The sequence below is a fragment of the Scyliorhinus torazame genome, chromosome 9 (genome assembly GCF_047496885.1).
Source record: "Scyliorhinus torazame isolate Kashiwa2021f chromosome 9, sScyTor2.1, whole genome shotgun sequence".
Lineage (NCBI taxonomy): Eukaryota > Metazoa > Chordata > Chondrichthyes > Carcharhiniformes > Scyliorhinidae > Scyliorhinus > Scyliorhinus torazame.
The window spans coordinates 142,401,779-142,414,247 of record NC_092715.1 but is presented as its reverse complement, the minus strand read 5'-3'; the positions used below and the strand labels follow the sequence as shown (position 1 = coordinate 142,414,247).

The 12,469-nt window shown below is 50.2% G+C and overlaps 1 protein-coding gene across 2 annotated transcripts in view; it reads left to right on the top strand.

The window, feature by feature from the left end:
- The window catches only part of LOC140429503 (aldehyde dehydrogenase 1A1-like), a 259,226-nt gene that overhangs the window by 192,300 nt on the left and 54,457 nt on the right, over positions 1 to 12,469 (top strand). For both annotated transcript variants that reach the window (XM_072516586.1, XM_072516585.1), the window contains one exon: positions 885 to 998. In XM_072516586.1, coding sequence (XP_072372687.1) covers positions 885 to 998 — 114 coding nt within the window. The remainder of the gene's footprint in view (positions 1 to 884; positions 999 to 12,469) is intronic.

Here is a 12,469-nt window from a genome sequence, read left to right as displayed (position 1 = left end):
CAGTAATTTCCCTACCACTGAAGTAAGGCTCACCGGCCTGTAGTTCCCGGGATTATCCTTGCTACCCTTCTTAAACAGAGGAACAACATTGGCTATTCTCCAGTCCTCCGGGACATCCCCTGAAGACAGCGAGGATCCAAAGATTTCTGTCAAGGCCTCAGCAATTTCCTCTCCAGCCTCCTTCAGTATTCTGGGGTAGATCCCATCAGGCCCTGGGGACTTATCTACCTTAATATTTTTTAAGACACCCAACACCTCGTCTTTTTGGATCACAATGTGACCCAGGCTATCTACACCCCCTTCTCCAGATTCAACCAATTCCTTCTCTTTGGTGAATGCAAAGTATTCATTTAGTACCTCGCCCATTTCCTCTGGCTCCACACATAGATTCCCTTGCCTATCCTTCAGTGGGCCAACCCTTTCCCTGGCTACCCTCTTGCTTTTTATGTACGTGTAAAAAGCCAAAATATACACATCACCACAGATGGGACTCGAACCCACAATCCCTGGCTTAGGAGGCCAGTGCCTTATCCATTAGGCCACTCGGGCTAGGGTAATACATGATTATCATCCAAAAAGAGATGTGACTTACCTGCAGACCGATCATGTGTTACTCAGCACCCATTCATTCTTATTTAAACCTATCGTCATTTATTCCACTGAAAGATAACCACAGCTTCATATATAAGTAAATATGTAATTGTCTTCCATTTTCATGATTATAAATATATTCGTTGCATTCTATCAATGTTGATAGCCTGCAGCAGTTAGATAACCTTTTATAAGTACTGTTTGGAATAATTTAAAAACAAAAGAGCACAATGCATTTTTAGGTAATGCATGTTAAAGTCTTTTGATTATTAATTCATTGCCTTTCTCTTTAGGCAGGATTTCCTCCTGGAGTGGTGAATATTGTACCAGGATATGGATGTACAGCAGGAGCAACTATAACCAGTCATATGGACATAGATAAAGTAGCCTTCACTGGTTCTACTGAGGTACTTTGAACGCACCACCATTCCTTTGTAAAACTTGCAGGCCTCAAATCAATTTAGAGGGCCTATTTTAGATAACGTCAGTATTATTGCTTTTGACAAATCATAGATATCAAGAGGACTTTAACCATAATTTGTGTCTTCAGGGTTTTGGAATGGTTTGTGCCAATGCAATACGCTTAAATACATTCAACTATTGTTTCACTAAATTCTGTAAATCAAAACAGCATTCCGAAATTCAAATTTTAAATCCCAGCAAACATGATGAACCTCGGTTAATTGTTAAAGCAGCCACATGCTTACTGGGAAGCCTCAAATACGCACCAAGATCACTTGAGAGTTGAACAAAGGTCCTGAGATTTTGTGAAGTTTTCTAATCTGCAAATTCAGTGGATGCTCAGAGGGCCTCTTCGAACTGTCACAAATTCACTGCATGCTTCCTGCCAGATGACATCCTCCTTTTCCAATTCAGCTACCAAGGATTGAATCAGGACCATATAAGTTAATAATAAACAGTGCATTCTCCTTTTTTGCTGTGGCTGCAGCACCATACATATTAATCATATGGAGGTGTGGTTTATCTCTCTGCTGACATATACCTAGCAGGAATCATTTATCTGGTAATGGAAAACTAGATCACATGCATGTTTGTCTTTTTGGTATTTCCATGGTCCTAGGATTGTAAGGATTTCTGGGGCTATTATCATTTCCAATATACATTGGGTGTACAGTGGATGGGGCACCTACTCTACCTGTTCAATACATTTGGCAGAATGGCAATTCAATTTGCATGTTTGGACCACATTTGCAATGAATGGGTGAGCTGCTAATATAAATCTTAATAAACAGCTGACTGATTGGGAAGGTGGGAAGACAGCTGCTTAAAGTTAGACGATAGCCCCTTAAAGGTGAGCTGAACTTTTTTTACACATGATCGGTGAGTCATCCCTAATTCTTCAATGCAGCTATGGAACTACTCATCAAGCAGGTGAGCTATAGATTTATCTCCAATGGAAACATGGTCCCCTGCTGGCGGGCTGGGTGAAAAGAGTGAAGAACACTGTCATCCTTGGGGGGCAGGCATTGAATTTAATTCTAAAAATCTTTTTTATTAATGTCACAAGTAGGCTTACATTAACACTGCAGTGAAGTTACTGTGAAAACCCCCTAGTCGCCACACTCCAGCGCCTGTTCAGGTACACTAAGGGAGAATTCAGAATGTCCAAATTACCTAATTTGTGGGAGCATCCGGAGGAAACCCACGCAGACATGGGGAGAACGTGCAGACTCTGCACAGACAGTGACCCAAGCCGGGAATCGAACCTGGGACACTGGCGCTGGGTAGCAACAGTGCTAACCACTATGACAGAGGCGTGTGCACCTCAGAATATTTACCAATTACATTTCTTCCTGGGATTGTTGAACTACTATGGAAGATTTGTCCTAAACTTGGTGACAATTCTGAAACCATTATATAACCTCTTGTGCCAGAACAAGCAGTGGAAGTGGTCAGATCAATGCAATAATGCTTTTGTGCAAGTTAAAGCAGTGTTACTTAAATCTGAAGTTCTCATGCACTTCGATTGTACGTTACTCTTACAGATAGCTTGCAATGTACCTCAGATTGGTGATTTTGCACATCATGCCATTGGGTGAAGAAAGATCCATTGCTTTTACCTCTCAAACTTGCGAAGATAGGCATTGCTTTTGTCTGCACATACTTACCAAGTAGCAACAGTCAAGTCTACATGGTAGTGCAAGTGGACTTTCAAGATTACCACTGCCAGGTAGTTCGTCAGACTGCTTAAATGGAAATATGTTCTACTTTAAACAAGTAGACAACACACCATCAACTTCTAAACACACTCGGAGCAACCAGATACTCTCGGACATGATGGATATGGTATTATGAGGGAAGACCTTGGAACCAGTACCTAACCTGAAGCTCTACTACTCCTGGAGAGTGGAGTTGTCAGTACAGTCAGGATGTCTTCTATGGGGGTTCAGAGTGATTATTCCATCACCACTGAGGAAACGGGGTGTTAGAGAAGCTACATGAGGGCCATTGCAGAGTCATACACATGAAGAAAATAATGAAAACTTATATATTTTTAAATTTAGAGTATACAATTCATTTTTCCAAAAAAGGGGCAATTTAGTGTGGCCAATCCACCTACCCTGCACATCTTTGGGTTCTGGGGGCGAACCCCACATAAACACGGGGAGTGATCCAGAGCCGGGATCGAATCTGGGACCTCGGCGCCATGGGACTGCAGTGCTACCCCTGCACCACCGTGTTGCCCATGAGGTTATTTATGATGGCCTGGACTGATGCAGTAATTGAAGAGAAAGCTAGAATATATTCTTCCTGTGCGAAGGTAAGAAACCCTCCACCTTTAGCACTGCTGCATCCATCGGAATGATCTGAAGAGGCTTGGCAATGCGTGCGTGTTGTTTATGCAGGACCTGTGTTCTCGGTAATGTTCGATGCTCAAACCAAGTGGCCAGAGGTTGCTGTCATGAAATCTACCTTATCAGAGGAGACTATTAAGAAGCTAAAAGTGTTTAGTCACTCTGGGTTCCCTGAACAATTGTTAAGTGACAACGAGCCACAATTTGTATCACAAGGATTCAAAAAGATCTTAACAAGAACATTTTGTTCAACATATTAAGTTCTCACCATACCACCCTGCTACTAATGGACGAGCAGAATGTTTCATATAAACTATAAAACATACCTTGAGAGCAACCAGGGAACAAGGTTTGCTGATCAAACGTCTTACAAAGTTCCTACTGGTGTATAGGAATACCACACAATCTATGACCTGCATTAATGATGAAAAAGCATGTTTCATCTGTTGAAACCTCTAAAAACTAAAGAGGCCATAGAACAGCAACAGCAAGTACAAATGAAATGGCAGGAAAGCAAAACAAAGCATAGAGTTTTCCACAAAGGGCAAGAGGTTTTGACTAGGAATTACTCCACGGGAGGAGGAATAGATTCCTGTCACAATCCTTGCATAGACTGGACATGTCTCTTATACTATCCAGACTGTGATAAACACCACTGGTAACACACTACATGTATTACGGTACTGCCACTGTATTACAGGTACCACAGTGTGGTAGTATGCATTAGGGGTCATGTGGGACTGTGAAGCCGTGATGTCATTGGCTGACAGATCCCGGGTCCTGGTTGGCTGTTAACCCCTAGCTCCGCCCTGAAGGCGGAGTATAAGAACCTGGAGTTCTCCCCCGCAGGCCAGTCAGCTACTGAACTGCGGGGAACTAAGTCACGCTTAATAAAGCCTCATCGACTTCATCTCTATTCGTCTCTCGTGAGTCTTTGTGCGCTACAATTTATTAAGCGTGCTGAAAAGAACTATGGAGCTCAGGATCATCCCGGGATGCCTGAGGATCAGCCCCAACGCAGTGAACTCAGCAGCAGTTTTCAAACACTGGCAGACTTGTTTCGAGGCCTACCTCAGAACAGCCCCCGGCCGGGTCACAGTAGACCAGAAACTACAGGTCCTGCATTCGAGGGTAAGCCCGGAAATTTTCCCTCTCATCGAAGACGCAGAGGATTACCAGACGGCGTTCGCAGCACTAAAAAGCATCTATGTTCGCCCAGTGAATCAGATCTACGCACGCTCGCAACGAGACGGCAAAGTCCCGGAGAATCGATAGATGATTTCTACGCTGCGCTACTAATTTTGGGACGGGCCTGCGGCTGCCCGCCGGTAAACGCGATGGAACACACGGACATGTTGATGCGTGATGCTTTTGTGGCTGGTATGAACTCTTCCCAAATCCGCCAAAGACTTTTAGAAAAAGAGTCGCTAGGACTCTCAGAGGCACGGGCCCTTGCAGCCTCACTAGATGTGGCCGCGCGAAACGCCCGCGCCTACGGCCCCGACCGCGCGGCAGCCCCTTGGGCTCCGTGGACCCCCGCCGCGACAAACCCCCCCCCTCCCCCCCCCCCACCCCACAGGCTTGCGCGGTTCAGATGCCAAGTCGTCCCGGGGAGCCCGCTGCTATTTCTGCGGCCAGGCGAAACACCCCCGGCAGCGCTGCCCGGCCCGCGCAGCGATTTGCTAGAGCTGCGGGAAAAAGGGCCATTTCGCGGCTGTGTGCCGGTCCCGGGAGGTCGCCGCAGTCCCCGGTGAACAAGGATTCCTGCGCGCTTATAACGCTCCCCAACCCCCCAGCGCCCCATGTATGACTCGCAGGTGCAACCAGTTTGGGTCCCGGCCACCGCTGTCCAGCGCCCCATGTACGACCCGCAGGCGCAGCCAGTTTGGGTCCCGACTACCGCTGTCCCCGGAGAACAAGGCGAGCTGCGCGTTTCTGACGCCCCACCAACCCCCCCAGCGCCCCATGTGCGACCCGGCCACCACGAGGGGAGGAGGGGCGCCGCCATCTTGGGATCCCCCAGACCTGTGCGACGCAGGGGGACGGCCATTTTGTCCACCCCCGCCGCCATCTTGTGATCCCCAGCCATGTGCGATGCATGGGGCGGCCATTTTGTTCACCCCGCCGCCATCTTGGACGGCAACAACGGACCCCAGTGTCGACGGTTCCACGGGGTTCGAGGAAGAAGCTCAAACACTACAATCACGTCTGGCCTCAATGACGCTGGACCAAGCACGGCCCCGGACGCTCCAGACGACGACAACAACGGTGCTGATAAACGGGCACGAGACACCATGCCTAGTCGACTCCGGGAGCACGGAAAGCTTCATCCACCCCGACACGGTAAGACGCTGTTTTTTGACCATCCGTCCCAGTGCGCAAAAGATTTCCCTAGCTGCAGGATCCCACTCCGTACAGATTAAAGGTTTCTGCATAGTGACCCTAACGGTGCAAGGGAGGGAGTTTAAAAACTACAGGCTCTACGTCCTTCCCCAACTCTCCGCGCCCACATTACTGGGATTAGATTTCCAGTGCAACCTGCAGAGCCTAACGTTTCAATTCGGCGGCCCAATACCCCCACTCACTATCTGCGGCCTCGCAACCCTCAAGGTTGAGCCCCCATCCTTGTTTGCAAACCTCACCCCGGATTGCAAACCCGTCGCCACGAGGAGCAGACGGTACAGCGCCCAGGACCGGACATTCATTCGGTCCGAAGTCCAGCGGCTACTGAAGGAAGGCATAATCCAGGCCAGCAACAATCCCTGGAGAGCACAGGTGGTAGTAGTCAAGACAGGGGAGAAGCAAAGGATGGTCATAGACTATAGCCAGACCATCAACAGGTACACACAACTAGATGCGTACCCTCTCCCCCGCATATCCGACATGGTCAATCGGATTGCCCAATATAAGGTCTTCTCCACCGTGGACCTCAAGTCCGCCTACCATCCGCCTACCCATCCGCCCAAGTGACCGCAAGTACACAGCCTTCGAGGCCGACGGGCGATTGTACCACTTCCTAAGGGTCCCATTTGGCGTCACAAACGGGGTCTCGGTCTTCCAACGAGAGATAGACCGAATGGTTGATCAACACGGGTTGCAGGCCACGTTCCCGTACCTCGACAACGTGACCATCTGCGGCCACGATCAGCAGGACCACGACGCCAACCTCCAAAAATTCCTCCAGACAGCTAAAGCCTTGAACCTCACATACAACGAGGACAAGTGCGTGTTCAGCACAAACCGGCTAGCCATCTTGGGATATGTAGTGCGCAATGGGATAATAGGCCCCGACCCCGAACGCATGCGCCCCCTCATGGAATTTCCCCTCCCGCACTGCTCAAAAGCCCTAAAACGCTGCCTGGGGTTTTTTCATATTACGCCCAGTGGGTCCCCCAGTACGCAGACAAGGCCCGCCCCCTAATACAGACCACGACCTTCCCCCTGTCGACAGAGGCTTGCCAGGCCTTCAGCCGCATCAAAGCGGATATCGCAAAGGCCACGATGCGCGCCATCGACGAGTCCCTCCCCTTCCAGGTCGAGAGCGACGCCTCCGATGTAGCTCTAGCGGCCACCCTTAACCAAGCGGGCAGGCCCGTGGCCTTTTTCTCCCGAACCCTCCACGCTTCAGAAATCCGCCACTCCTCAGTGGAAAAGGAAGCCCAAGCCATAGTGGAAGCTGTGCGACATTGGAGGCATTACCTGGCCGGCAGGAGATTCACTCTCCTCACGGACCAACGGTCGGTAGCCTTCATGTTCGATAATGCACAGCGGGGCAAAATTAAGAACGACAAGATCTTAAGGTGGAGGATCGAGCTCTCCACCTTCAACTATGAGATCATGTATCGTCCCGGAAAGCTGAACGAGCCGTCCGACGCCCGATCCCGCGGCACATGTGCCAACGCACAAATTGACCGCCTCCAAACCCTCCACGAGGACCTCTGCCACCCGGGGGTCACTCGGTTCTACCACTTTATAAAGTCCCTCAACCTCCCCTACTCTGTGGAGGAGGTCCGTACAGTCACAAGGAACTGCCACATCTGCGCAGAGTGCAAACCGCACTTTTTCAGGCCGGATGGTGCGCACCTGATCAAGGCTTCCCGTCCCTTTGAATGCCTTGGTCTGGACTTCAAAGGGCCCCTCCCCTCCACCGACCGCAACATATACTTCCTGAACATGGTGGACGAGTACTCCCGTTTCCCCTTCGCCATCCCCTGCCCTGACATGACAGCGGCCACAGTCATTAAAGCCCTTAACACCATATTCACACTGTTCGGTTGCCCCGCATACGTCCACAGCGACAGGGGTTCCTCCTTTATGAGTGATGAGCTGCACCAGTTCCTGCTCAGCAACGGTATAGCCTCGAGCAGGACTACCAGCTACAACCCCCCGGGAAACGGGCAAGTAGAGAGGGAGAACGGCACGGTCTGGAAGACCGTCCTACTGGCCCTACGGTCCAGGGACCTCCCAGTTTCACGGTGGCAGGAGGTCCTCCCGGACGCTCTCCACTCCATCCGGTCGCTACTGTGTACTAGCACTAACCAAACGCCTCATGAGCGCCTCCTTGTCTTCCCCAGGAAGTCCTCCTCTGGAACGTCGCTGCCGACCTGGCTGGCGGTCCCAGGACCCATCCTGCTCCGAAAACATGTGCGGGCGCACAAGTCGGACCCGTTGGTCGAGAGGGTTCGCCTCCTCCACGCGAACCCGCAGTACGCTTACGTGGAGTACCCCGACGGCCGACAGGACACGGTCTCCCTGCGGGATCTGGCGCCCGCCGGCAACACACACACCCCCCCAACACCAATCACCCCCTCCCTGCCACCGGCGCACCCTGCGAGCGCCCCCTTCCCGGGGGGATCGGTCCTCCTCCCAGGTCCAACCAGAAGTGAAGCGGAAGCAGAAACCGTAAGGCTCCCGGAGACGACAACACGGGAACAAGCACCACCACCGGGGCCGAGGCGATCGACGAGGACGACCAGACCGCCCGACCGACTTGTGGCATCAATGTAACATTACTATATTGTGGACTGTAACGAGAACGTTTTCCTTTTCCCCCTTTTACTGTAAATAGTTCAAAACACAAAAAAAACCTCTGTACATGCAAAGGTTTTCCTCCCAGGACCAGCCTTGTAAACCCTTACCACCATACGAAGCACCACCCTGCCGGGTTCATTTTTAACAAGGGGTGAATGTGGTAGTATGCATTAGGGGTCATGTGGGACTGTGAAGCCGTGATGTCATTGGCTGACAGATCCTGGGTCCTGGTTGGCTGTTAACCCCTAGCTCTGCCCTGAAGGCGGAGTATAAGAACCTGGAGTTCTCCCCCGCAGGCCAGTCAGCTACTGAACTGCGGGGAACTAAGTCACGCTTAATAAAGCCTCATCGACTTCATCTCTATTCGTCTCTCGTGAGTCTTTGTGCGCTACACACAGTAAATCCCAGCCTGCTGGCTCCTCCGAGCAGGCGACGTATAAAAGTGTATGCTCTCCTGCGCTGCTCCCATTCTGGTTCCAGCTGCAGGAGGCACAACATCTTGCACAATAAAGCCTCAACAGTTTCACCATTTTCGTCTTGTGGTCATTGATGGTGCATCACAGACCATGGATGATGTTATTGGAAGACTGCAGACCATTTTCTGGCTTGTAGAATGGATTTGGGGTCTGCGGAAAATCCAGGTTCAATCCTACAACTCATGACTTGACCTTTCCTGCAACCCCAACATGAACAGGTGTTTGATGAAAGCAAAACTTCACCTTCTGATCAGACACAGGGACAATCACTAGTTCCTATGTCAACGCTGGTTAAACCAAGCACCAGTGATGTTAGTGCAAAGACGGAAATGCCAGAGGTTACCAGCAGTATGAAGAAGACAGCAGAAGTTCGCAGTCAACCATTCTGAGAACGACGAGCTCCAGACCATCTGACCTATTGACTTGTTCATGTTGAACTTGCTTTGAACATGTTGGGAAATGTTCAATTTCAGGGGGGAGGAAGTATTATGTATTGCATTTGTTATGGGTGATGTGTTTTCAGAACACCAAAATGTATCATGGAGTTCAACCAACCTCTCCCTTTAATGGATTTGCTGCTTTTCCGAGCACACAGCTTTTCCCTAGGTGTGGGATTACAATTATGGACATGTGGGTTTTTAAACACAAAACACTGTTTATTCCATGAACTCAACTTAACATCTTAAATAAACATTGAATCTCTTAACACCCCTTACTTCAAAGATAACTCAGAAAATATTGCAACAGTAAATACTTCCTTAAAATATTCCTTCAAACTTCCAAGAGACTTAACACCTTTAAACAGTATCACATCAGGTTAAAGGATATATATATTTTCTGTAGAATGGCAGAGACATATTAGCTTGGTTGCCTTCAGCTCCAGCAAAACAGCCAGGCACTTTTAAACTGCTCTCAGCAAAACCAGCCAGGCACCTTTTAAGCTGTAAAACCAAACTGCAAAACTTGCAGCGCTCTGGAAACACACACACCCAAACACTGCTTTTAAACTGAAACTAAAAACCTGCAAAATGGCTGACCTAAAGCCCACCCCCAACCACTCTCTGACATCATTGTTTTCTTAAAGGTACATTGATTATACATCCATTTCGTAAAGGCACTCTTGCATGACAGCTCCCCCCCCTCAAAAAAAATAGACCATCAACTTCAAGATGATTTCATTTTTCACCTTTGCACCATCCATTAAAAAGTGTACACAGTAAGTATACCTTTTTGTTTCTAAAAAAAAAACAGCACATGCAAACAGGTATAATAATATAGTCCATTTTTCTTTGCTCTTCTTCCTCCAACCAAAATCCTTCTCGATTGACAGTCTCTTTGAACAAAGTCTCTGCAAGATCCATCCATTCCTCTACTCCTCAGCAATTTTCTTTAGAATCAGATACTCTAGTTCAATCTGACCACAGAGACCCTTGCAATGCTCCAATACAGGAACATTGGTGATCACAGCTTTCAGGCAGTCAAATGCCTGTTGGAAGTCCGCTGTCCATTGAAATATTTTAAGTTTCTTTAGCAAGTCCATCAGGGGAGTAATCATGCCACAAAACTTTTGCACAGCTGTTCGATCAAATTCATTCAGGTTAAGAGATCGCATTGCCTCCCTTCGTCTTGAGGATAACGGAAACTCTGCAAGGAAAGTGATTTGGGCTTCACCAAATTCACTTTCGGCGAGGTTCATCACCAAACCCGCCACCTGAAGTCGATCGAAGAACTTCATACGATGGTTTAAATGTTCTTTCCATGTCTGGAAGTTGGAAATAAAAGCAGATTGTCCCACTTTCTCCATGCAATCCTTCAATGGTGGGACAGGATAAGAGTCCGTTCTTGTAACTGCATTCACCTTTCGATAGTCCACGCACAACCGTTGGGTACCATCTGGTTTAGGTACCATCATTATGGGTGAGCTCCATTGGCTGCAACCCACTTCAATTATGCCATTCACCAACATGCTTTCAATCTCTCTGTTAACCTGTGCCAATTTTAAAGGATTAAGTCTATATGGATGTTGTTTGATAGGAACAGCATTTCCCACATCTACATCATGTGTAGCCATTTTAGTACTTCCCAATTTATCTCTACAAACCTGCCCATGTGATATCAATAACTCTTTCAGGTCAGTTTGTTTTTCCTCTGGAAGGTAACTTAACAATTCATCCTAATTTTTAAGAACATCCTCATTTTCCAATTTAATTTGAGGTATGTCAAATTCACAGACATCTGGGGCGAAATTCTCCGTTATCGGCGGAAACTCCGCCGATCGGCGCAAAAAACGGCGCAAATCCCACTTGCGTCACGTCATAAAAATGGGCCGATAGTCTGCGGCCCGAAATGGGCTAGCAGCGACGTAACGGGATCCGCGCTTGCGCAGTGGTTCACGCCGTGCAGCGTCATACGCGCTGCATGGCGTGACGGCTCATAAGGCCGCGCAGCTCCCCCCCACCCGACCGGAACAGCCGACCGCAACACCCGACTTGATGGCTGGCCGTCGCTCAGCCCCGAGGTTCGAGTCACGCGATGTGGAGGCGCTCCTGGATGCGGTGGAGCAGAGGAGGGACGCCCTGTATCCCGGGCACGGCCGCAGAGTTGCCCCACGCCACAGCCGGCGTCTGTGGAGGGAGGTGGCAGAGGCCGTCACCGCTGTGGCCCTGACACCACGGACAGGCACCCAGTGCCACAAGAAGGTGAATGACCTCGTCAGAGCAGGCAGGGTGAGCGTCCCCCATATCCCCATATCCCCTCTCCCCCAAATCCCCCCCTCCCCCATATCCCCCCCTCCCCCATATCCCCCCCTCCCCCATATCCCCCATATCCCCCCTCCCCCATATCCCCCCTCCCACATATCCCCCCTCCCCCATATCCCCCCTCCCCCATATCCCCCCCTCCCCCATATCCCCCATATCCCCCCTCCCCCATATCCACCATATCCCCCCTCCCCCATATCCCCCCCTCCCCCATATCCCCCATATCCCCCCTCCCCATATCCCCCATATCCCCCCTCCCCCATATCCCCCCCTCCCCCATATCCCCCATATACCCCCTCCCCATATCCCCCCTCCCCATATCCCCCCTCCCACATATCCCCCATATTCCCCCCTCCCCCATATCCCCCATATCCCCCCTCCCCATATCCCCCATATCCCCCCTCCCCCATATCCCCCATATCCCCCCTCCCCATATCCCCCATATCCCCCCTCCCCCATATCCCCCATATCCCCCCTCCCCATATCCCCCATATCCCCCCTCCCACATATCCCCCATATTCCCCCCTCCCCCATATCCCCCATATCCCCCCTCCCCATATCCCCCATATCCCCCCTCCCCCATATCCCCCATATCCCCCCTCCCCATATCCCCCATATCCCCCCTCCCCCATATCCCCCATATCCCCCCTCCCCCATATCCCCCCTCCCCCATATCCCCAAGTGAATCCAGCCCTAACCTTAACCTCTGCAATGCACGCGCAACCGATGGCGTGCATTCATATACCTGCCTAACACTGTTGCCTTTTACCCCTGCCACCACCCCCCCCCCCCAGGA